The sequence below is a fragment of the Thamnophis sirtalis genome, unplaced genomic scaffold (genome assembly GCF_051295495.1).
Source record: "Thamnophis sirtalis isolate CommonGarterSnake01/CBP01778 unplaced genomic scaffold, rThaSir2_p1.2 scaffold_7, whole genome shotgun sequence".
Lineage (NCBI taxonomy): Eukaryota > Metazoa > Chordata > Lepidosauria > Squamata > Natricidae > Thamnophis > Thamnophis sirtalis.
The window spans coordinates 55,143,016-55,170,885 of NW_028261387.1; the positions used below are offsets into that span (position 1 = coordinate 55,143,016).

The window sequence follows — 27,870 nt, forward strand, 5'->3', positions numbered from 1 at the left end:
ATTGATTAGTTTAAATTTTCCTTCTTCCCACCCACTAGAAATCTGTATTTTCAAGAGTGTGGAAATGAGTAATGATTAGATATGTTGTAGAAATCAAAGGGATTGTTCTGTGAGGTTAAGGTTCCTAATGAATTTAAGCAGCAAAATCCCCTAAATTTTGAATAGTAAATGTTGTGGTTAAGTTTCATTTTATACTGCTTTAACCATTCTTGACCCCTTCTCTGCTTTAATGAATGTGCTACATTGGGAATGTATATAAATTTGATCATTTTTGTCTGCCCCCTGGGTATGCATGCTTGCTTGATTTTTAAGGCAAGAAAAGGAAAGTCTTGGAAAAGGGGATTTGTCTTTTTCTAGACGGGGAAACCCAAACTGTGGATTGTCCTGTGTTTAAGCTGAGGCTTAGTAGTAGCTGTAAATCAAGCAAATGGTAGAGGTGAAGTGAAAATGCAGAACATTCTGACCCATTCAGCATCATTGAGGTGATGATGTCACACAAGAGGGAACAAAAGTGCATTGCTCTGTGTTCAATATTGCAGTGAAATTGAGAGGTGTCATTAGTGACATGTCCACACATCTGTGAGACACAAGTTGAGGTGGCAGGAAAGAACACCAAGATCTCAGTTCCTTTGATTGTTTTAAAAAACAGCTGTGGGCCCTCTAGTTAGTTACATTAGGACCACCATAGCACTTAAAAAGGGAGCAGCTTATTCTTTTCATGTGTTCTGTTTACAGAATCAAATGTTTCCATTCTGCTTTGGGGAAAATAAGTTTGTGCTTGTCTGTGCGGATGAGGTGAAACTGGGAAAAGCCTCAACAGTAAAAGTCTAAAGCTCTTCTGGTTTATACTGCTCCAATCTGACTCAGGTTCACTCACAGCTGCATTTGTCAAAAAGAGAGAGATCCAGCCATGGATCTCATGCTATTTCATCTGGTTGCACCCTTTAAAATAATACAAGACATGGTGACTTGTTTAACAACTAATAAACTTCCTCAAAAGAATAGTTATCCTTTCTCAGAAGGCTTTCTTCCAGCAAAAATATTAGTTAAAAGGAGGATTTAATCCAAAAATCATTGCCATATTTCTTTAGGAAACAATGACTTCATCTAGAGATAGGAAGGCTCTGAAAATGGACAGTTTGTCCCATGAAGTAAGCTAGCATACTTGTGACTCTAGATCAGCATAAATCTGCATTGGGCATTTCACCTAGAGGAGAGCAGTATCCTTCAGCTCTCATTGGAGTTACTTTTGCCAGTAAACTGCAGTTGAAAGCCCTGGGTCAAACCTTATAGTTTGTGAACCGAAGAAAATAGGAATTGCACTACTGCTTGTAACCCTTTCCAGGTGACATGGAAGGATAAACTTAAAAGATACATTAAAACAAAATCATGATTCAAGAAGTGAATGCATGATCAAAATGCCATAATTTATAATGGTGTCAATGGTTTAATGGTATAATGAACTTGACCGGCAACTCCACACAATGTTTAGGCTGAGACTTAAAATAGTATCATGGAAAGTCTATGCTTATCTTAAATAGAAAGTATGTCTAAACTAATTAGAAAAACCAGTCTTTAAAATAGGTTTTGTTGGTAATTCAAGTGCAGATAAGTTTGCTTGAAGCACAAGACTAACTGCAGAGAAAACTGTAACTGACAGCTAAAACAAGGGCTGTACATTTACATCTAATGTAATAAAGAGTCAAAAGTACAGTATGTCATCTATTTTTTCTTACATAGTAGGAAAAAAGTTTTCTGTTAAATTTGTTTACAGCAGGAGGAGGATAAGCAATTCATAAAACACTTTATATACATAAGACTGATATTGATTAATCAGTTAGGTAAACAGATCAATGAGACAAATTGCTTTATATCTTATATATAAGTTGACAAAATCTTGGCAAAATGGAATCAGTTGAATCTGAAAGAATTTTTTTTTAAATAACACTGGTCAGAGTGAGCAAGGTTAGCAGCAAATGTCAACATAAAAATGTACAGTATAATAAAACATGTTTGGTGACTCCACATGGGTAAAGTCTGAATTTAAATGGATGTCTTTGTATCTCCTTTCCAGGATCACTAATGGAAGTGTGTTGAACCATACCAGGGTTAAGGCCCTAACTAGTTTGAGAACTATAATTAAGATCTGGTAGGCCTATAATACTTTTTAAAGAAGGACATCAGGTCTACTTGAATATCATTGTCCTTGAGATGGTGCTCTGATTCTCTTTGTTTGTTCAAGCTTACCTGTATATTTGAGTTAGCAAATAACTAGAATTTCCAGTTTTTAAAGTGTCACCATGGCCCAAAAGGAAACAAATTTATCAGAAAAGATTCAGGAATTAGGTCTACTAGAAAAAAGAAGAGTTGTATACAACTCATACAAAAACATATGTATTGAGGCACTGGATTCAGCCTTACTAATGCCAGTCTCATAATATATAATCACATTTGAGACACAACATGGGACTTGAAATAAAATCATTAGAAACATAATCGATACATAAATAAATAAACAAATTGTGGGGACTTATTTGAGTACCAAACAATAATTCTGCTGAGCTAAATTCACTAGAGTATATGGTGTCCTTTTACTTTAAAAGAATATTTGAAGAACTGGGGCAGATCCTTTTGAATTACATAACCCACATAGTTTATGTGTGAATGTGGCATGAAATACAGTGCTCAGGTGCTTCAATGGCCTGCTCAATTGTATGATAATTATTTCAGAGGAGATTGAGTGCAGCAATGCCTATTCAATAGGGATGGGAGCAATTTATACTGGCCTCACATTTGGGTATAATTCAGTGTTTCAAATGATTGATCAATATCTTTCAAGGCAGCAACATGAATCAGTTAAAATATAACGCTAATGGTTATTTTAGTACTTCAGATTCCCACAAACACTTTGGTTTATATAACGCTTCTGTGGACAAAACAATGGAGAACAATAGATTAACATGAGATGTAGCAAGCTCTCTCACTGTATGTGTATAATATGCTCAAATAAACATTCTGTCCCTGTGCCTCCCACAGGAAAGCCCTGAATATAGATTACAGCAACTGCAATACAAGAATTTCCACACCCACAACAGTCATAAACTCATGCAAAAAACATCAGGTTCATCACTATTAGCAGCACCCAAGCTGTTGAACAAAATAAATGGGAAAATTAAGCCTACTCATCTAAAAGAATATCTACTCAAGTTCCATTGACTCACTTCTAAATGAAGAGCCTGAATCACTGAATATAGATGGCAATAGATTATATGCCCTACAACCTTAATAGAGTGCGAAAAAGAATCTTTTCTGTTATGGCACCAAGGTTATAAAAGTACATCCTTGGGTAAGTATATAATTATGCCACATAAAATATAAAAATATATTAGAAATGTATCTAGATTTCGGGTCATATTCAGTCTCATCTATCCATCACACTTCCCTAAAAAAACCAAATGACATCAAGAGGATGGACTTCAGGAAGTCAAGCCCCTGTTCTGATGTCAACCATTCTTCCAGTGGGTCCCTCCCCCTTTTCCTGTGCAGTGCTGTCTCCCAGGAGAATACTGTTTGGAGCAACTCCTTTGCCAGCTCCTTGCTCATCTACTCTGTTTATGTTTCCGCTCCAGAGAAGACACATGAAGAATAGTTCTCTAGGGGATAGCATGAACTATCTGCTAACTCTTGAAGGTTTGGTTCTTTGTAAACCTTCTCAGATGGGTGATGTCATGGAAAGAACAAATCAGCTTTGTGGTCAGAATTCAACGTAGTATACATTATTCAAATATGCAAACATGTGGCAAAATGAAAACTTAGAAAAACCTATATTGTACTGCAAATAATTCCTTAATAGCTATAATTCCCTGGATCCTTGAAAAGAAAAACTTGAATTATTGTTTGAGAATCTCTGTTTATTTGAGAAACTTACTCCTTAAGATGAACTTAATTTAATTTAATATCAAATTTCTACTAACAGAAATAAAGTGGTTAAGGCACTAGGGCTAGAAACCAGGAAACTGAGTTCTATCCCACATTAGGCTTGAAGGCGGGCTGGATGACTTTGGCCAGTATTTTTTCTCAGCCTAAACCACCTCAAAAGATTTTTGTTGTGAGAAAAATAAGGAGTATTAAGTATCTTAATAACCCACCTTGGGTTATTTTATATTATAAAAATACAAAAAGCAGTATAAAAATGCTTCCTGTAACCTTAACCATAATCCTAATAAATGTGATTACTATAAACATGTTACCTTTAAAGACAACCTTATGAAGAGTAACTAAGGAATGTGAAAAACATGTTAATCCTTCATCAATCTATATGTCAAGGAGGATTTTTCTCTGCTTTCCTTAAAAGGGGCAAGAGAAACCATAGGGGTATTATAATTGTTGAGGAAAGGAAAAGGTTGTCAGTTAAAGAGGAAGTCTAGGAAGTATGAGGCAAAATATTGTATTTACATTCAAGTCTCAACTTAGAAATCCTATTTTAGCATCAAAATCCTGGCTCTCATACAATTTTTTTTTTTAAATCTAGGGGCAGCCAATCTCTGTTCTGGCTATTGTAGAATTTGTCTTACAAAGGACAAAAGACATCAAGCCTTCACAAGTCTCCTTCATCCTCAATCAGAGTGTTCAGTTTGATCGAAATTCCACAATAGTCAGAAAAAATCTGTGTAATTTTGTCTGTTCCTCAACCACTCCACCAGAGTATCAGTTTCAGATACATCATTCCTTTGCCTGGCTGAATTTGAATCCATGAACTTTGGATTTGCTGCATCTAGTGTATTAACCAGAGGTGGTATTCAGCAGGTTCTGACCACTTCTGGAGAACCGATAGCAGAAATTTTGAGAAGTTCAAAGAACCGGTAAATACCACCTCTGACTGGCCCTGCCCCCATCTATTCTCTGCCTCCAGAGTCCCAGCTGATTGGGAGGGAATGGAGATTTTATAGTATCCTTCCCTTGCCACAGCCACCAAGCCAAGGCCACCAAGCCATGCCACAGCCACCAACCTGTGCCCACAGAACCAGTAGTAAAAATGTTTGAATCCCACCACTGGTACTAACCACTATATTTCAGTTTGGTTCTATCCTTTTGAGTGTGGCTATAGAATCATCAAACCTGCAGCATTTGTCTTGACCCTTTGCAACAGCTATTTACAATATAAAACTTTCCTGTAAGGAGGGAAAGAAACAAACCAGATGAACAATCACTACATCTGCCTTTACCTGCCATGACTTTTTGAACTACAACTGATTTTTTCATACATAGCTTTAGAAACTGAAAATTTGCTTGCCCTTTTTTAGGTGAATGCTTCAAATCAGTCATCTGTATTACAGGTAGAAAATACTGCCTGTATTAAATGCACATGATGCTATGTGGTGCATCTGCCTTTTTTCCTGTTCTGAAAATGGAAAGCTTAACAGAATTAGATCAAACTGCATATGTTTGTGAGAGCTGCATTTTAAGAAAAAGCAAACAAAAGAGAACATTGATGAATTACAAAATGATCCTTTTCTCTTTTTAAGGAAGATCTATGTTTCTTCATATCACCCATACCCATTTCTTAGTTAATCATTTTGTGATTATGATAGATATATCTTTGATGAAATAATTACAAGCTGTTCATCTTCCTAGGAATAGAGTGGAATAAATATACACGAATGTTTATTGCATTGTAAAAGCTCTTAAATGAAATAAATTGCATTGTAATCTTGCTTTTGCTTTGCATGTTCAAACCATGTGCAAGCAAGATAATGACTCACACTCTAAGTAGAGTTGTAAATCCTCCTTGCCTTCATATGCTCACCATAACTACAGCTTACTATCTGATGCAACCATATAGTCTTGGGAAATAGAATTAGACCTAATGTGGGAAATACTATATGTTTGTTGGTATGTACATCTGAAATGTTTGGATATGTGTGTGAGAGAGAGGGGGGAAGGGAAAACAGAGAGAGAGGAGGGAGGGTGAAGGGAGAGGGAGGGAGGGAAAGAGAGAGAGACCCAAAACTCTGTAATCAATTGTCTAATCTTGTTGTGTATAGGTTTTTGCTCAATAACACTTTTCTACAACAAGTCTTATATTATTTCTATGTGATATCTTCCATAGTAGCAATTTATAATACTATTGAGCCCTAGCTGTAGCAATCTAAAACCTGTAATTATTAATAATACATCACTACAACAATGGCTGGATTTGCTGTAAAACTATTAAAACTATGGAAATCCCCAGTATGCTTTTTCATGCCTTCCGGACAATGCCCTTGCAAAGTTTTAAAGCAATATAAGAATGCCTCTGTATCCTTTATGTTCTACAACTTATGTTCTACAACTGTATACCCTCTTATTTCATCAACTGATTATAGCTGAGAATTCAAATGATAGAATAGCTGAGATTGAAGGTAAATGTGAAGCATAGAAGTTAGCACTTAGCCTCAGACTGCCAAAATTAATATCACACAGCTACGTGGGAAAAAATGAGGACCAGAATTTCATTTGTTGGAGGACACATGGGGAATCAAATTGGAGAAGCCAAGATTTTGTGTTTGTGATTTATTCTGCCAATAATTATAATGAGTACCACCTTTGGAGATTCTGAGCAACATTAGTCATGAATCTTAATTTTGCTCTTCCCCAGCCATGTGGCAGGAATTCAAAAGGGTGGAGTCCCCTTCCCTCTGGAAGTATCTGATAAAATTTTACCCATTCCCTCCTCCAGATGCTTTTTCCTTTTCCACATGGACCTAGACGGGATATGGGTGTGGGCTTTACACACACGAATGACACAAAGAAAAGACTGAGGAGAATGTGAAAAGGAGAAAAGTTGACAACTTAAAATATTACAACACCAGGTTAAGCCAACTCTTTGATCAACTACTCTACTCAAATGCAATAGCTGAAGTGCATACAACATCAATGTTTTATTTTTTTAAATGGATTGTATATGATATGAACATCTGAGTTTTGTCGTCTTTCAAACTTCAGAAATCAATTTTAAAACCTCACACCACAGTTGATCATATAATATTAGGATATTATTGCTTAACATTTTATTTCAGTTCAGCTCAAGTGATTTTATTTTAAAATGTCATTAGGATTTGAAGTAAACTAGATATAATCCTTATTATAACAGTTTATCCTTTACCAGGTTTTCTACATGAATCCAGGTTGTATATATTGGAAACAAAATGAACATAAAAGTGCTCAAATTGAATTTAGCGTTGCTATAGTATATTATCTGGGGATTTCAGATTCAGATTATTTCCATTCTATTAGTCCTCTTGAAAACTTTTTGAAACATCTTTTTATTTGTAATTCATGTTAAGTATTATTTATGAGATCCCAAGATATCTCATAAGAATATCACAACCCTCCTGTAATAATCATCTTCAATAATATCATTTTCTAAATAATTTAATTAATAGTACTTGCTCTGAGTACAATATTCTCATTCCAAAAAGCTCTCACCAAACATAACAACTATCAATTTGTATCATGAAGTTCAGTTCAATCTTCAAAAACTGGTATTTTTTTCTGAGATATTATCATAAAACACTCTATGCTCAGTTTTCTTTTTCTATTTGGTTACCATTATTAACATGTAAGAAAATTTGTTTGTTATATTAAATCATTCTTATTGAATGCAATATTTGGCAAATGTATTAATTTCTAGGTAGTGATTATTTGGCTTATAGGCACTTTCAACTCCCTGGCAAGGATAAAACATAATACATTGGAATATATGTTTGGTTTCCTCCTTTAGATTTTTACAACGCAAATAACAAAAAATAGAAAGTTAACATATCATATGTGAAGTAGCTATTAAAGAAATACACACACATCAATATGATATTTTAGCAATATATTATATATAGCATCACAATTTGCAATAACACCTTCAATTGCTTTTACAGTATATGTACTCTTGATGAAAAGGGAAGCTATGTACCCGCAATGCACTTCACCAGTTTGAAGTGATAATCTTATAGTTTTACAGTAGTAGTCACCTAGATCTTTGTAGATACAACGCAAAGTATCATTTGATGACTTGATAAAAAACAAGGAAGCAGGAGAAACAAATGACTAAATAAATTGCAAGACATAAGTCACTTCCTATGAAGAAAGATTTTTAAAATTATTGAGATTTTTCTGTTTGCTTTGGAAAACAAGGTAAAAGAAAAATATGCAATAATAAATAACTGTCCTGTTAGATGACCAAAAGAAGCAAATAAATAAAGAATAATTTTTGATTAAAATATTGGGCAACAGTTTCCTAGTGCAAAATGTAGAAGTGCACAATTCTCTTTTGACCTTTAGATTTAACCTAGCAAATTGGCAATGGTTAAGACAATTGAGTCTGAAAGCTGATAAGGGAAAGTTAAAATGAAACATTAAATGGGACTGTTGTATAAACAAATGTTTAACTTTTCAGACACATGTAAATTAAATCATGTTTCTGATCTAAAGTTGCTTCAGCAGGTCAGGTCTCTTTGGCTCTTTAACTGTTTAACTCTTGATTATGGATTCGGTAAGATTATCAAAAGAAAATACATTTCCACATTCCAGGTGCTATCTGTTGTTTGTACATCTGTGTATTTCAATCATTCAGTTTTTCAGGGTGAATAAACATTTCTTTAAAAAAAAAAAAGGATGGACACAAACAAATGTTTCTGAGAAATTACCCTCTGGATTTTTTCATTTTGCTTAGGGATCTTTTTCTTCTGATTTTTTTTAAAGAAATAGGGATCTTAAGCTTATAGTAAACTCCAAGAAATAGTATCATGACAATTGAAATAAAGTCTCCTAATCAATTACTTATTTTGCTTTTTGCCACATTCATGGAATCTATTGAAGAAATTTGGTTTATTCCTAATTCTAATAAAACACTGAATTTACATATCGTTTTGAGAGAGAGAGGAAGGGAGGGAGAGAGCAAGAGGAGGAGAGATTAGTAGTATAAAGATAGTGGGAAAGAATTCAAGAATCCACAAGTGCACAATGATCTCCTTAAAATGACTGCCAAGTATAAACAAATTCCAAAACCAAAACTCCTCATGCATCTCTGAAATGGTAACAGTCGCCACCACTTTTTGGAAGCCCTTTCTCTCTTGGACTCAAGTCAACGCTCAGTTGCATACAGCCAGTGGCCTTGGATACATTTTCTTTCAAGATGCATCCCAATCTTTTGAGTAGAACATGAATAAAAATTATGAAATGGATTGAAATATACATCCATATAGTGATTTCCTGTATATTGGCTACATAGTTGCAAAACTAATTCCATGTTTATCTAATTTCTAGTTAAGGGTCTCTATGGATTGAAAGCTGTATTTAGACAACTGTGGAGTTGCTCTTCCAGTAATATGAGTACTTTCAAAACTGCTAATAAAGTACTTGAAGATACTGCTTAGAATAAAGAAATAGAAACACACACACACACACACACACACACACACACACACACACACACACCATGATTACCATGATTATCTGAGAGTTAATTATGAGGCAGTTTTCATATGTGGTACAAAAAGGATTCAAGCTATTATTTGAATGTCACATTAAGATTTCCCATTCTTCACAGGCATGATCAGGTTTTTTACACTTGCAAATCAGGGCACAAAGTTGGATGGTTGAAAATAATACCGTCTACTTATTTCAAGGTTATTTACAGACCAGATATTGTCCTCAGCACACCCAGTATGTTATGAATATTGACTAAGAGGCTGATTATCTGCATCCACTAAAATAGCAATGCACAGCTGGATTTTTTAATAAAGAATTTCCTTTACACAATATGTCTATTACTACAGGTTGAGTTTGTAAATTCTTTATATCATAGATAACAACATTGTTCTACCAATATAGAATGCATTCTATTCTACCTAATAATAGGCATTTGTCTTCAGAAACACTGTGGATGGTTATTAGGGAATGAGGACAATGTGCAGGTTCCCAGCAGGTGTCTAACATATATTTCTGGGCATTTGGAGAAGCAAACAGAATCAAACATATCAACTGAGAGCAATTGAGGATCCTTTGGGAGTGCTTTAAAGCACAATGGATGTAAAACATTCAGAAAAAAACATATACCATCTGATAGGACGTAGCACCTAATGATATGCTAAAGGAAAAATAGAGCAAGTTGGCTACTTTTCTTTTTGGACCAAACGTTTTAGTTGGTCGATGGTCCAATCAGTTGTGGGCCATTTTCATCTAAATGAGAGCAACGTGGTTATCATCATGATAACATCTTCCCCTACAGATGAGCTTTATTAACTACAGAAACAACCTGAAAAAAAGACAATGCAATGACACATCACTAACTTCCCATTGCTCAGAATGGAAAGACTTTTTCAATGGCAAAATATCCTTGCACGTGGTTTATACATTGTAAATTGCAGTGTCAACTGGTGAATATATTCATCTGATAAACTCTGCTTTACTGTTTGCTACTGTTAGTCTTGTATTAGTATTGGTTTGGATGGTATTTATGAATGTTTTTCACTAGAAATATTTATTTGAAGAGTCTGGATATTGCAGTACTTGACATGTTCAAATTAAAAAAAACACCTCATTTTTAGTCACATTGTGGACACAAAGCCAGCTGAGTGACCTTGGGCCACTCATTCACTCTTAGCCCTAGGAAGGAGGCAATGGCAAACCACTTCTGAAAAAAAAACACCTTGCCAATAAAACTTCAGGGACTTGTCCAGGTGGTCATCAGGATGAACACTGACTGGAAGCCTTGTGTACACCTGGGTTCATGTGAAAACACACACACACACACACACACACACACACACACACACATGCACGCATACATACACACACATACACACAAATATATTTTATCCTGCTGCATTTTTAAGCATTTACAGAAAGATAATGCATTTGCAATGGAATTGATAACTGTTTTTGAAATTAAACACTGGACAGTAGGGATTGGGGAGAAGGATACATTTTAAAGAGCAGGCTTAAATAAATACACTAATTACAAATTGAATCTACTCCTCTAAGCTTATTAAAACAATAAACTATATGGCATAGACAGTTGAGTATTAGAAGCATAGAATTTTTTTAAAAACAACAACAACAACAACGGTATTTTGGCTTTTAGTTATATATTCTGGGTTAAAAACCAATAACAAAAATACATGCTAGGATAACTAAGCGTTCTTGATGATTTGTGGAAAATATCATACAGTTCCAAAGCAATGAATAAACACCTGCATTTATTCTCTGTATGCTTCCATACAGCATTTCCTCACAAAGGGAGACTACATATCTGTAACCATTTCTGTCTATAAATCACCAAATTGGAAGATTTTGATTCCATACTGCCTTCTTTTACTACTTTTATCTGCCCTTTGAACCTCAAAGGGACTGACATTACATTAAAAGTACACACTTCTATTAATATTTCATAAATGATGGCATGCAAACTCATAATTCCATTCTTTCACTTTTGTGCATAAGAGGTTGATAGGTTGTATCTTCTTTTCAAATACTCACCGAACAAGCACAAAACATAGAAGGTTGTCCAGAGGAGTTGCCTCTCCTTCATGATCTTAAAACTCCACATTAGCATCATTCCCAGTACAGAAGCAGTGTTTAGGACTGACAACTGAATGATTCTCAGAGCTCCTTTAGATTTAGTTTCTCTGCCGTGTTCTGGAGGCTTCAGTGTTTCTTCCTTATTAACTAAAGCCTTTTGAGGTCAGTTCATTGTGGGATAGGATTCCCTCCTAAAAGATGTGCTTGTGGCTCAAGATTGTGAGGTGGAGTTTTCTGAAGTCTGATCTCATAGCTTTATATAGTTCAGAAGAGACTGTCAACATCATTGTTAAACTTCCCCTCACCCGACAATAGCACATCAGTTAACACTTTCCTGGAAACTCTTTGCTTTTATTATGGACAGAACATAAACTTTAATATATATATATATGGAAACAAACATTCGGGGTACTTTAACATGAGCAGTGCTGGAGAATTTTAAAACCACATTTCTGCTATAAAAATAATTTTTATTAGTTGCAATATTTATCAAAAAGAAATCAAGAACTAACTGCTGAAAGTAAGATTTTTTTCCATGTAGAGGAAAGCAAACAGAATGAATGATTTAAAATTACTAAAATTAACATACTGAAATTGAAGGACTTGCGAACAGAATGTTATAAAGCTAGTGGACCCTTAATGGGGCAGCTAGCAGTTTCTTCTTGAACAGAAGATTCTTAAGAATCTTCATAAACTTTATTAAATGTGAGAAACTTAAAACATTTAGCTAGCTATTTTATAAAAACCTCTGACATAGTAATGTTGTTTTTTGGGAAGTTTCTTAATGCTATGCACAAAGTATGTTCGGATAATGATTACATTTTTACTGGACTATCAAAATGCATAGGACTGTGATGGTGAACCTATGGCACACATGCCACAGATGACACACAGAGCCCCTCTGTGGGCATGCCAGCCATCACCCCAGGCCAGGCCACCATGCCTGCGTGCACACCACCTGCCAGCTGCTCTTTGGGTCTCTGCTGTGCATGTGCGGGGGCAGTTCCCCCCAGTGTGCCCTACCTTTCTTCCCCCAGTGCATCCTAGCTGTCTCTGGCATTTATGCTGCCCATGCTTTCCTCAATCTCTGCAGGTTCCACCCTCCAAGGTGCCTCTCCATGGCAGAAATGGAGGAGAAAGCTAGGGTCTCTGGGGGAAGAAACTGTGGAGATTGCAAGCCCCCTCCCCATTTTGGACCTGAAACCCTTTCTGCACCAACCTGGAAACAAAAATGGGGTCCAGGTGACCCAGGGTGCATGTGCACAGGGGGAGCATGAATAGGGAACTTGCATGCAGGGGCAGAGCGTATGAGCAGGGGACACTCAGATTACATTTTGGGGATTAGGGCACACATGTGTGCATTTGCAGGCACATGCGCTTTGGACACTTGGCACTAAAAAGGTTAACCATCACTGATCTAGGAAGCGTGCTATCAGTTGGGCACTAAAGTCCTGTATTACTGTATCAATCTATCTATCCAACAATCATCTTTATGTGAGTCTCACATTTAGAATTTCCACATTGTACTGGCTTTATCACAAAACTATTATCTTGGGGAGTATTGCACATTCATAAAATTTTGCCATGGCAGGCGAGAGCACTCACAAAACAAAATAGCAGTCTTTTATCGGATATTCCCTATTATCTTCTGTAGTTCCTCAGGATAGAATCCTCCCAGCTATCCCATTTTTTAAATAGATATGTCATACCCATATTCCCACTGCTATAGGATTTCATCAGTGGTCTGATATGTATTTTTGAGGATCTTACAGTGAAATTAATATAGTGGTGGAGTGAAATGGGAACAGACCAATCTGCTAGTTAGCCATAATAGCTACTATCTGTGTTTTTATTTTTATTTTTACTGAGAGTCACATTAGGGAATCACTGTTTTGATACTATTCTTGTTGAATGTCAGATCAGGCTGCAATACACCCACACAAAGAAGCCATCTTAGAATAGATCAGTTGGTTGTCTGATGGATGACCTCTCTCAAAAGAGAATGTGGAACCTCTTTTTCAGTGGGTTTTGATACCACAGAAATGCACAATTATGATTTTCTTTTCCTGCAAGTCAGAATTATACATTTTAAAAGCAAGCTTGATCTGAGTTTTGGACAGGAGAGAGTTTTCTAAATTTGAATGATATGCTGGGTCTAGATGGGATTCCCTTATTTCTTGAGGAACTGAGGCCCAATCTGGGAAGGATGAAGGTCACAATAAATATATTTTTGTAGTTCTGTCCATTTAATTTCATTCTAAGAGTAAACTGGGCCAATCACAGACGAGACTTACAACACAGTTTTTTTCAATCTTCATATACTACAATAATCTGTTTTATGTTCCTTGAATTCTTTGATATATTAACCCAAACACAACATGTTTAAAATATACAATGCATTCCTTTTCTCCTTGCTTTTAAATTCCAATTGAGCCTTATTCTCAACAGTAAATACTTAAGCAGTGACTATAACAAAATGCATGTTTTCTGGGTCTATCTCAACTCCAGAAAGCTATGAAAATGGATATTATTGAAAGGGGATGTAATATACAATTGTTGCAATGTTCCATAGTCTTTCAATTGATATTGAAGAAAAACTGAAGAATAAAAAAATGATAATATTTCAAGAAACAATGCCAACAAAACAGCTATCACATTTAAAAACTTTTTTTAACTATAGCCATGCTTTTCTTAAGAGGAAATTACACACAGGCAAAAATAAAAAGATTAGAGATAATAGATAGAAGATAGAGAAAGACAGACAGACAGACAGACAGACAGACACATTTTTCTACCCAAATCTCACCTGCTTGATTAAAATTTAAGTACTAATGATAAAATGGCTGATATTTCAGTGTTGAAAATTGTAATGATCAGCTGCACACACTTTCCTTACGTTGAAAACATATTTTGCATCAGCCATTTATAACTGAAATATATACTTCCTTATTTCATATATAGAGATGGGGAAGTAATTTGGAGATATTTCTTTTCCATCTTAATGGAAGATAACATAGAGATAACATTTTGAAACATTTTAAGAGTTATTTTGCACATACAATCTATTGAGTTACAATACAATAGCAGAGTTGGAAGGGACCTTGGAGGCCTTTTAGTCCAACCCCCTGCATAGGCAGGAAATCCTACACCGTTTCAGACAAATGGCTATCCAACATCTTCTTAAAGACTTTCAGTGTTGGGGCATATTTCTGTTTTATGTTGATAAAAATTGAGTGGTCCAATTCCGCTGAATCTTTTGTTAAATTTCAACTTCAGAGGCCCCGTAAATTAAAGGAACAGCTCATAATTTTCAGCAACAGGATGGACAGGTCACCTTTACACACTTGCTATATGTGCCCCTGCTGATTGTTTTCTTCTTAGCCATGACCCCTGAGGTAATTGTGATCTGGTACAGCTTTAGAACAAGTCTAGGGCAGATCACTACTAGACAAGAGTCAGTCTAAGAGGCCAGCTGTAGGTCAGCCAATCTGGAGAAGAAGGATAAGCCAAGACAAGAATTAGTGTTTGCTATTGGAACCTGTGGCTTGATCTAATTCAGATAACACCCCTGGATAAAAGCCATTCAACTAGGCAAAGGCATTGGATTTAAAAGGTAGATAAATTTAAAAGGTCAAAGCTGGAATGTCTCTATAGAAATGACTAAGAAGGGTAATTGCTCATTCATTTTCTACTGATTTTTTTTGATATGCGGACATTTTGAAAGCACCTTGCAAGGCAAGGCAATGCAAGCAATGACAAGTTAATGGTGAACTTTTTATGGAAGGAAGAAATAGCTAGGATTTTTCTTCTAAAGCTGTGGATGCCACATGTGAAGATGCTTTTGATTTTCTGGACTTTAAAACATGTTTGACATGAAAAAGACATTGATTTCCTGCAAGCTTTATTGAAGGATATTACTTGGTGCTATAAAGTTCTGTCAAGTTTTTCATTCTTGCTATAGCAGGAAATGAAGAGTGTTAGGTACATTGGGTTCTATTGGTTAGAAAATTAAATTTGACTCCAGCTATCATGAAAAATTAATGCTCTGGAGTAATCCTATTTAAAATGATTGGAAAACTTTTCTTTTAAAATCTGGGTAGAAAATAGGATTAATGCTTTCAATCAAGTAGTGTGTAATCTTTACAATGTTTGAAGGATTATGAAAGGAATACTGTATAACATGCATAAAACCGTCAAAATACAATTTATGTATCTCTTAGTTTTATTTGGCTCTGATACTTTGTTGGCTTCCAACATTTCTTAAGCATTCTGTATGAGAATGCCTTTTCAAAGACCAAACCAACATTATTCTTCAAAAATTAAAACTCTACATTACATGTTGTCATTACATGTAGAATAGAATAACATGATATAAAATTATATTTCAATGTCACCCTTACAATCTACCCTAATCAATCCCATATATGCAGATCTCAACCGAACTATTTTGTTTAAGTACTGTGCTGTGTTAAATGTTATTCTCAGGTTCTGGCCACACATAAAGTAAGTTGTTTTGATATGGGGATCCCAATGGATCCTTCGTTTGGTATATGGACCAAGGTATCTGTCTTTCATCCCCTTTTGCAAGCAACAATCAAATAGGATGTGAACCAGGTCTTCTACCTCTGCTGCTCTGCAAATGCAGAGACACTCATTGTAGAGTATAGAATGGAATCACCCATATCTGATCAGTGGGTCAAGTTGTTCGAATCTCGCTCGCGTAAATATCTCCCTAAGATGTTTTGGCAGTTGTAACTTCAAATAGCTGTCTACTTGAAAAGTATGTTTGTATTTGCTCAGCAATTTCAGGTTACCCACCTTACTAAGGATATCTATATTATTTTGTGCATCATATCCTTAGTTCTTTGGGCAGGAAGGCCACAGCTTCTTACAAAATTTGTTAGTTTGGTGATCCAGGAGATTTGTGATTGTAATTTCATTTACTCGAGTAGACATAACTTGGAGAGTCTATCAGTATCCATTTCATTAACTTTGCACCAGTAGTTATATGCCCTAATTTTGGGTATTCATGGATTGTATAAATTCCGAATTCAGTTCTAACTGTTGCAGCAGATGTTCTTGGATCTACACCCAGAATACATCTCAAATGCTGGGACTGTGTGTTCTGGGACTGTGGTTGAGTATAGACCCCAAACCTCTGCTCTATATAAGAGGAATATTTTATGTTGCAAATCAATGACATCAGGTTTTTTTTTTTGAAATGTATGTTTTACATGATTTCAAAATTAATTTTATGTTGAAAAAAAATCTATACTGGATTCAAAATGTTGGTTCATTAATTAATTTAATTAATTAATTTTAATTTATCAACATTCAGTTTTTGAAGTAGATTAGTTGTGAGACAAAATTAAACAATATAATTTCCGATTGTATGAGTTTTCTTCAGTAATAAAATTTGAATAGTAATGATGTTTATATACAAATATATAATTAAATTTTGATAATGAACATGATGAATTTTTGAAATCTTGGTGTATATATATATATGTGTGTGTGTGTGTGTGTGTGTGTGTCTGTGTGTCTCTGTGTGTGTCTGTGTGTCTGTGTGTGTGTGTGTATTGTGTTTTTGAAAAACATGTATAAATTCAGAATTAATATTAATAGATTTGTATACTAAGATGTTCTGTTGAGGTTTTAGTAATGTAACATGTTCACAATTGAGCTGAAAATATTTTTCAAATGCCATCATAGTACATAAACTAAATATTTTTGATATTTTTCCAATGATTTATTATTGATTTTTATTTTATATATACTTATAGTTTTTAACTTCTTGTCCTTTTACTGGATGACATCATAGAGTAATAAAAATTCCCAATAACAATCTTACTCCCTACTCAGATACTAATACTATGCCAGCTGGAAAATGCTGATCTCATTTGTTATATCAAACTGAGGCGAAGGGAAAACTTGCCACAATAACCAATTGACTCTGTTGCAATGGAATTTTAAAAAGACTGTCGTGTTTCAAATTACTATCTAACCAAAGACATCCAATTCATAAAGAATGTAATTCCAGACAAAGTATACAGAACAAAGTCATCTGATAAAGTTCCTGTGAAAGAAATGTCACATCCTATTCCAGCCTTTTATCAGGTTATGCTATGATGCATATTTGGGCATCCTGAATGTATATGTGAGGATTAGTCAGTCCCTGGGAAGAAAGGAATGTACATAGATATTGGCTGCTTCAGTTGTAATGAATAGGAATTCTGGTTATCAGAAGACAGCAGCATCAAAGGAATGATGAAACTAACCCAGAATTTAACAAAGCAAAATATTTGTTAATGTCTGAACCAACGGTTCTAGCAAACATCAATTAAGAATCTGAAATCAGGCTTTGTAATTGATTTTCCACTAGTCTTTTGTTAAAGAACAAGAAGGAATGTTTTGGTTTCCTCTTTGATTTCTGATTAGTAGAGGACACAAATATGGATTGTTTGGCATTAAACATAAACTGGTCTTAAACAACCAGTTACTAGCCTATGCTATTTCCCTATTATATCCTGACATAGCCAATAATTTAAATAAAGCTTAAAGTTTACAAATATACACTTTATTTTTATATTTACTTATTGAATTTCTAGGCCACTGCAACAATGAAAATCTATTATTTAACCCCCTATTTCTATGATTAAAATATTTCATAGATAGTTCATACTTTAACATAAGACTGTAAATTATCCTGCTAAGAGAAATATCTGTTCCTAGGATAGTTTATTCCAGAGTTGTTGTTTTTTTAAGTATATGTACTATTTTATACAACAATGTTTAGTTGGTATATTTTTCCAACATACTGTATGTAAACCACATACCACCTCCTATCCCAATAAAACCTATGAATGAATCCCATCGTTGAGTATATTTCACTGTTGTTTTTGAAAATATTAGGCCTCAAAAGCTGAATTTGACTTTAATATGTAATATAAAATTATGTATCATCATCTTTAAATGGAGTATGACCAAATAAGACTTAGATTTAAATAACATTGATTTCTATTGAATTCACTTTTTAGGATGGATATATAAGAACAGTGTCAATAAATGGCTGAATTGAAAGAAATCATACTATATGGAGTCTATGTCTCCATATGTTACTATGTTGATACTATATATATATATATATATATATATATATATATATATATATATATATATATATGTGTGTGTGTGTGTGTGTGTGTGTGTGTGTGTGTGTGTGTGTGTGTGTGTGTGTGTCTGTCTGTCTGTCTGTCTGGTTGTTCGGGTTTTCTCCCGCGTAGAATTGGAGATGTCTTGGCGACGTTTCGACGAAGTCACATTCGTCATCTTCAGGCTGCTGCTGACTACTTCTACTATAAACTAACTACTATATATATAGTGGTTAATTAGCAACTCCTTTCTTAATGATCTACAATGGAGTCAAAAAAGAAATATACAAAGATGCAAATTAACTAATGCAGTATGTTGAAAATAATTCTATGCAGAAGGAAAAAGTACCCTGACACAAATATTTACCCTGACACAAATATTTAAACATATTGCTTGCCTCAATTTTGCAATCTAAATTGCAGTAATGACTATGATTTTGTTTCAGGTTGATGTGGCACTATATCATTCAAAATATTTAAGGCTTACCATCATCATTAGTGCTTACAATGAGTTGTCTGTTTTTCTGTTTTCCACCATTATTCAAATGCCTCAACTTTTATTTTTTAATATATGAATTACATTTATGAAAATCATAGCATTGGTAATATAGATTTTCAGTGTGATGTCTCTGTACATTTTGTCTAGATGCTTCATTGTCTTTTTCTCAAATTGCAGATATTTCATGTTTCATGGTCACCGACTACATGCCTATGAATTTTTGAGCCCACAAAGCTAAAATACAGCTGCTTCAACTTCTTCATCCATTTTGGCATTTTTTGTTTCATGTTAATACTGATGCCACACAGATTTCTGCAGTCTCCACTTTCTCCTTTGATAAGAAATTCCTTCAGTCTTTCTCACTTCCTGCCATCAAAATGATAGCAGTATATCTGAAATTACTGATGTTTTTCTGATCAATTTTATTTCTAATTTCTATTTATTCTGGTTCAGCATTGCTCATGATATATTTTTCATATAGTAAGAAAACATGTAAATAAAGGGATGGTACACAATGTTTATCCACTAATTCCTCAATTTCTGACTATTTAAATGCATTTTATCCAACTCTTAACAGTTGCTTCCTATTCATCGGGGTATTAGGCAAATGAGGTGGCTTGATATCCATGTTTTTAAAAGGCTATCCAAAGTTTGTTGTAGGCTCCATAGTAAAAAGCCTTAGTATAATCAATAAAGCAGAAACAGATGTCTTTTTGGAACTCCCTTGACTTTTCCATTATCCACTGGATGTTAGTACTGTGAACTCATGTGCCTTTTCCTCTTCTGAATCCAACTTGCACATCTGGCTATTTTTTTTCTATGTATTGTGGTAGTCTGAATTGCAAAAAACTATTACCTTCCATCTCCTATATGATGACGCATGTCAGCTTTACATTTCAGAATATATTTGTACATACAGAAAAGATATTTTTTAAACAAATGAAAAATTAAGAAGATATTTAGTCTGCATGTTATAGGAAATAGAATGTTCAAGTATATTTGGGAGAGAATTATCATGTAGGATAAACTTCACAAAGCAGTCTGAGTTACACATTCCATGTTACTGATCTGTTTGTGTAAATAAACACCCCAGTTAAATTAAATCAAGTTACACAAGTTCAGTTTAGGATAAATTTTACGATTCAATTTCAGCAAAACTGATATTCCTTGGAATATATCACATAATGAAAAAAAACCCAGCATCAACAGCATCTGCAGAGCTGGGGGAATGTAGTGTCCAAAGACTCAAGATGCATTGCATGTAAAAAAAAAAAAGAATGGTGCACAGTTATGGCCACTACCTTGACTCTTTTGGGACTTCCCCTCCCCCTCAGATGTCCCTGAACAATATACCTGAGCATTGACAGTAGTCATTTCTTTGATAACTGAGTAAGTACAGCTTCTTTCCATATATTCAGAATCAGACTCTTTCCAGAAGTTGAACACTATATGACTGATATGGAATGTAGAAATGGGACTTAGGTGTCCTTCTAACTAGATTTTCTCTCTAGTAAAGCTTAGATTATACAGATACATTTATGTCAATATAGGGAAGGAAAGATCTTAACAATTGACAGCTACTTTATCAAAACTATTAATTTAATAAATGTCAAGTATAACATTGTTGCATCTGAAAGAACATCTGGTTTGGTAACTTCTATGAAATACAGCTGCTATAACTGTCTGCATCAATATTTGCCAATGTAAAACCATGTGGTGTGTGTCTTGAAACTCACAGTAAAAGGTCATTAAGCAATTTTTGGCCTAAGTATTTTATAGTTTTCCTGTTTTTGTACTGGTGAAAATGAAAGGGAGGGGAGCTCAAGTAGGACCATTAGCATTCTCTTTTTCACAGTTCTTTAGCATTTCTGACAAACACTATTGATCTTTGGAACATCCTGTAGCAGGATTTGCCTTCTATATTATCAACTGATTTCAATTTCTCCATATACAACCAAACCAGCTACAGTCCTATTAATTCAAATGAGTTTATTAATAAAATAGTACAGTTTAGGAGTCAGCCAGCATGATCCAATCTTTTAAACACTGAAAGCCATTTTGGTGTTAATCCATGTGTTCTTCCTGTTTAGCTTTGCAAAGTGCCTAGGACAATAAAAATATTATCTTGGGATTAGTAATTTGGAGTACATGCATTCCTTTTTTATTATAGTTATACAGCTGTAAAACTTTCTAGACAAAAAGATCACCTCATTTTAAAGAAAAAGAGCATTTTGTCCAATTGAAGGTGGTGTAGTCTAGTGGTTACAGAATCTAAAAAAGGGTAAGGCTATAAAATTTAGGCTGCAAAACCCTGGATCACTATTAGATAGTAGCAGAGTTCAACTTTTGCTATCAAGATCTGATAGCCTAAGAAAAAAGCTCAGACTCTCCTGTGGTTAGGAGAAATGTAGAATAATAATGACTGAAAACAGGCTGGCTTGGAGATAGTACATGGCAGTTTGGGAAGTTCTGGGCATTTCATAATTGGCTGATATAACACCTCTGGCTCCCATGGAATTTCTAAGTGTAATCCAAGATGCTGATTATAACTTAGAAACCAAGTAGTTGTAAAAACACTTAGAGCCATTTCAGAGAATTCAACCCTTTGCCACCTAAAGTCCATGGGCATCCCTTGCCATCTGTTCCCATTCAAACAATATTCATCTATCAATCTGATTCTTAGATGAATATATGTGTGTGTGTGTGTGTGTGTGTTGTATTTGTGCTGATAAATAAATAAAGGGAGACTAGTATAGATCTATTTCAAGCTATTTAGCTCTCATCAGCTAGCCATACCCTTACTGGGATTCGAACCTGGGCTGTATTACATACATATATATATGTATAATATACATACATACATACATATATATATATATATATATATATATATATATATATATATATATATATATATATATATATATATATATATATATATATATATATATATATATATATATATATATAATATTTCACTCAAGGCTAAGATACAATGCTCCATTTCTTGGTTTCCTAATAGATGATAACAATGAATGATTTTATATCAAATGTTTCCAAATTGAAAGCATCCATATTTTGAATGTTCATAATGAAAAGTCAATTTTACTTGCTAGAATTATACACATTGAAATTTAAAACAAACAAAGAATATCCAATTGATATTATTGACACATATGCTAAAAACATGAACTTGATTTTGCATGTTTGTATTGTTCTTTATATGAAATATGTATCTCTTTCCTTAGAACAATCCCTTTCATCTTTTATTGATATTTTTTGTAGTACTGTTACATTTCAAAATTTTTCTGTCTTTATTATTTTTTGTTAATTATATAGGATTTCAAAAAATGGGTCTTTTTGCAGTGAGAAGGGAAGAAATAATATTTTATTCCAAATCACTTTCAAAGTAACAGAAGACAAACACAACAGGTTATTTCACTTTTACAGTGTTAAAAGCACCTATATTATGTATATGTGCAGTACATCTAAATGTTAAGTGGTCTGAATTTACATAAAACACTGTTAGAAATTTGTTTTCCTGTGACTCACATTTAAAGTTCTGAATTTTTTTCCAACTGACTCATCAGCTAGGCAGCAGTCCCAGGTAAATATTTCACTTTTGTGCTCTCATAGAAGGTCAAAATATATGTCTCAGTTCCTACTAAGATTTTTATATAAAATATTTTACCAGTCAATTTTCCAGCTGGCTGATTGACTGCTGTTATTAACCCACAGTTAGTGAAGAAAAACTAGGAAATTATGTTGTGTTTGGAAAAGTGTGATTCAAACGTATTGAATCATTGAATAATTGAATGATCATTTCTTCTTAGGAAGAAATATTAGTGATATTTATGAGAGGAATTTGTTTGTTTCCAAAAGAATAGTCAGGTTTTTAAGAAAGGAAGCTTGATTAATAAACTTTAGGAAAGGATTATGAATAGTTTGCCAACTTGATTGATTGGACAACATCTTTGTTTCTCATAAATATGGACCATCCCTGGAAGAAATAGCATTTTTACTTATTTTGATATTCTGGCGATTTCTTCTGTCACACAAATTCTTCAAGCTCATAATGAGGCTAATTTGAAGTAGAGCGATGAGGAAATATCCAGAAAGTACTCAGCTTGATGGTTTCTTCAAGGTTTGTATCCTTTCTCAAACTTGTTATAGAACTTCTCCTATTCTCATTGCTTTCTAGGACATTTTCCAAACTAAAGGCGATGACCTGTTCTGCACTTTTTTCTACCATTTCACCAGTATTGATAATGGCAACCTAAGACATTTAACTGCCAAAGGCAGAACAGCAAATAGAATTCTTACTCCACCCCAACCTAGTCAAAATGAAAACTAGCCAAGATATTTTGGCATTTGAAGTAGAAACTCCCATAAGTACCTCTTCAATTAATAAAAAATACAATAAAATATATTAAATAATGGTCAGTTTACTGCCCTTTCATGGCACTAAAGACATGCTTTTAACAACATTTCCCGAACAGCCTGGTGTCAACTTTGAACTGAACCTGGCTATATCCATCTTTCTGTTCCTCAGTTGACACACAGTGGGAAAGGGGGAAAGGATGCTAGAATTACTAGACACAACAAAGAGCTTCCTCATGAGAACCAAGATCCTCTGTACTGGCAACAGATAAGGTTGGGGAAGGAGTGCCTGAAGAGCCCACCACTTTACTCAATTAGCCAATATGACCTGTGACACTTAGTGACGTGATTATTTTCTAGTTTAATTATATTGAAACTGTGGGAAAGATTTAGACTTGGTTTTCTATTGAAGCTGTGCTAATATGATGTACTCAATAAAGAAGGCATTTGAGAAGGAGCAAAGTCTCAAGAGTTCTAATTTGCTTGGGTTCATTAGTCAGAGCCTTGACACCTGGTATATCAGTGTATCACCAAGTATCATCAGCATATTGCCAATACTAAACCCCAAAATTTTGGATGACCTCCAAAAGCCAGTGACTTCATGCAGATGTTACAGATGATAGGACAGGGGATCAAGCCCAAAATAATTCCATATTGTAGAGACTGAGGGCTTAACCCCTCATTTCCATACACACCAACTAGGACAACCCACTTATAAAATTAACTGAAGAATAGTGTCCGAGGTGGCGCAGTGGTTAGGGTGCAGTACTGCAGGCCACTTCAGCTGACTGTTATCTGCAGTTCAGCGGTTCAAATCTCATCGGCTCAAGGTTGACTCAGCCTTCCATCCTTCCGAGGTGGGTGAAATGAGGACCCAGACTGTGGGGGCAATTTGCTGACTCAATTTGCTAAAAATCTGTAAACCACTTAGAGAGGGCTGAAAGTCCTATGAAGCAGTATATAAGTCTAATAAATAAACAAACAAACAAACAAACAAACAAATAAATAAATAAATAAATTCTCAATTATCCTAACCAGTCCAGAAAAAATACCATAGTCAATGGTATTGAATGGCACTGAAAAATCTAAACCTTGCAGGGCCGCACTCCCCTATCTAAGACCTGTAGTAGATCATCAATAAGAGCAAACAATGTAGCTGTCATGAATAAAGAGGATGGGTTTGAGGAGCAGAGAGAAGTTACTATCGGGTAAACAAAACCTGACGTCAATCCAAGAAAATAATTTGTCTATATGCTTCAAACTACCTCCTCCCCTCAATTCTCATTTAGATAAAAGAAGGAGAAAAGGCAGCACATTCAGACTTGGAAGATTCTGTAAACCTGTTCTAATAAAACTATCTTTAGGTTGGAACACTGACTATTTCTCAGTCTTGTCTACCTGATAGGGCTGCAGGAGTTTCTGAACCTAGTCCTGAAGACTGAAAAAGTTTTAAATAATAATCAATTATTTTCAGAGCTTTTTGTAGTTGATGGTGAACCAAAAATAAGAGTTTAAGGACTGGACAGTAGTTATTTAAGCTGTTGTCTAATCTAATCTACGTATGATGAATTTGGGGCAGCACCTTGAAGAGGATTATACTGAAATCCTCCTCAGGGCATTACACTTGAAGCATTTGGACTGTTCTTATTTGGAGAAATAAGAGATTTACCAACCATGACATATAAGCATAACAGTGCTCTGAAAAACACTCAGAGGTAATTTCTCATTAATTTTGTTTCCAACAAGGTCCTTACCACTCTGTTCTCATGTGGTAAGGAGAGGTTTGCACTGCAACAGCTGCAGAATCATCTGTTCCCTTGAAAGTGAAGCAATGAGAACTGGTTTGAGTTGTCAACTGAATCCAGAGTTTTAGCCATATAAAAGGGAATTCCACAAATCTGATATCAGTTCCTATCCATACCATTGTAGAAGAGTCATTATTCTCATCACCTTCAACCTTCTTATTTCCTGGCTGTTCAAGTCACTTGTTTTTCCTCCTGTCCACACTGCCTGGTTTCCTGGTATTCTCTCATTACATTGAAATGTGGGATTGAATAAAAGAAAACAGCAAGCCCATCCGGACTATGTGGCAGACTTTGACTTGCCTTTCCTCCCCCAAAAATCTAAAAATAACACTGCATCATACTAAAAATAGAATAAATTTCAACTTACATGCTCTTGGGTGTGAGAACCAGAAAGGTTGGTATTTCCTAGTGTGAATAAAAATTGATTTCAGAATTCTTGATGGAATACATTTCCTGAGTAGGGCAGCTAGTTACGAGTTATGACAGAAATATAAATGATATGTTAGCAATCAGATGGGACATTGCTGATTTTGTAGTCATGTTGAGATACATCCAGCTATGCAAGAGACTGGAAACATGGAAAGTGTGATACATAGTTCTTTCTCAATTAAAGTGAATTCCTATCAATCAGTAACTCTACTCAGATAATAATTCCATTGTTCCATGAAAAATAGAAAAGTATGAAAGTAGACACCCTTCTTCACTCTCTATTCTCTGTTATATTTGACACATCCGAGCTTCAAGAACTGATGGTTTGTCTTCAGGATTTGAAGATGAATTGTGAGGTTCTAGTCTCATCTATTATAGCTAATAACAGAAAGGGAGATTAGACATAAAAATAACTCTTGGTATATTGATTATGACAAAAGTTCAATCATTGCATATATTCTTTTCCTCTCCAAAGTGCTCTCATCATTTAAACTGACTGGTAAATTGAAATTGCACACTGTATATATTAATTTTAAGAAGTCTTGGTTGTTATTCATTCATTTAAAGTATATCCCACTATTCAATCAATAAAAGGGCTGCCTAAAAGTCTTCCTGGTATTTGAATAGGGGATTTTAAAATCTGAAAGTGGTGACCAAGAAAGTCCTTTTTAGATTCTCAGTAGAGAATCTCTGATGATGGGAATCCCAAAATAATTATCTAACCCCACCATCCTCAAAGAATCACTTTCAGTTACATAGAAAATAAGATGGACTTTCAAAGATTATCACAATAAACTCTGTATGCCTGTGTTATGAAAATGGAACATTTATAAGAAGCATGTGCCAGAAGGATATTCGCAGAGTTATGAAACTGAGTTCAGTACTAGAAAAGTGAATAACTTAATAACTAGGAAACCCAGAGAGACAGTTGAAATCCTGCTATTGTTAAGTCAGAACAAAAAAAGCAAGTCAGGTCAGGAAGCAAGCTCAGAGAGCAAAATAGAAATTAGAACAAAAGAATAACCAAAGGATGCAGAACACCCCAAATCTCAGAGAAATTTTTCTTATTAGGGAAGGTACATCGGGAACAGAAAACGCATACATTGTTCCTGTCCATCGCTGAGTAAGGCGATGCTCTGATGTGATATTTAAATGAGAATCTACATTCTACACTTTCATGGCTCACAAAATGAGCAACTGCACATATATTTCATTAGTTTCTGAGGTTGTAGCAAAGCAGCAAAAGAGCACTTGTAGGACTGTAGGAGTATACTGGGTTTTTTTTTGTGGGGGGTGGGGAATTCCCTACAGCAACAAAGGATTTTCCAGTAACAACTAGCAACATGTAAATTTGCTTTTAGAATGCAAGCTGATTTTATCAGTATAATCAGATTGAATCATTTTTTGTAAGATTAGGTCAAGTGTCTTCTGTTCTTCCTTCAATAGCTTGGGCACCCTCTCTTATCATGTAGTGCAATATTAATGCAGTATCAGGGGTTTTCAATTCAATTGTGAAGGATATGTGCTTTTGCTTTATTTTTTAAATAGTCTTCTTATGTATGATGTACACTGAAGGCAGCATTTAATTTCATTGTACGAGGTGCAATGATAACGTATTCCCATAAGAAATTCTAAAAGAACTGAAATAATAACTAGATTCTTCTCATTTATGCCTGTTTTTATGCCTTTTCTTCTTCCATCTTTCTAGGAAATATGTTTTAAAACATCTCAAACTCAGTTTAAATATGAAATGTAAATTGTTCCAAAAATAATCATCCGTTGAACACTCTTCACATATGGGGGGCTGAGATATGTGTGTGAAAGAAATGAATGTTTCTGACTCCGGAAGCTACAGTTGGTAGCCTGGGAGAGAGAGATAAGCATCTTTTGGGAGGCCAAGAACCACTGCTGATTAGAAATGGTTTGCTTCCTGTTGCTTCGGAAACAAAAGGGCCACTTTTGGCTGCATATAAAGGCATCTTGAAGTGACTGCTTTTGTGTTAATGCACAAAGGATAGGGTATTCCATTATCTAGTTGTTTCTCTCGCTC

At 34.7% G+C, this 27,870-nt stretch overlaps 1 protein-coding gene and 1 long non-coding RNA gene across 2 annotated transcripts in view; one reads left to right on the forward strand and one right to left on the reverse strand.

Moving 5' to 3' along the window:
• CD34 (CD34 molecule) overlaps window positions 1–11,788 on the reverse strand; it is a 35,017-nt gene extending 23,229 nt beyond the window's left edge. The window contains exon 1 of the mRNA XM_014059462.2: window positions 11,515–11,788. Coding sequence (XP_013914937.2) covers window positions 11,515–11,593 — 79 coding nt within the window. The 5' untranslated portion in view covers window positions 11,594–11,788. The remainder of the gene's footprint in view (window positions 1–11,514) is intronic.
• The window catches only part of LOC148044671 (uncharacterized), an 89,018-nt gene that overhangs the window by 51,028 nt on the left and 10,120 nt on the right, over window positions 1–27,870 (forward strand). The window lies entirely within an intron of this gene.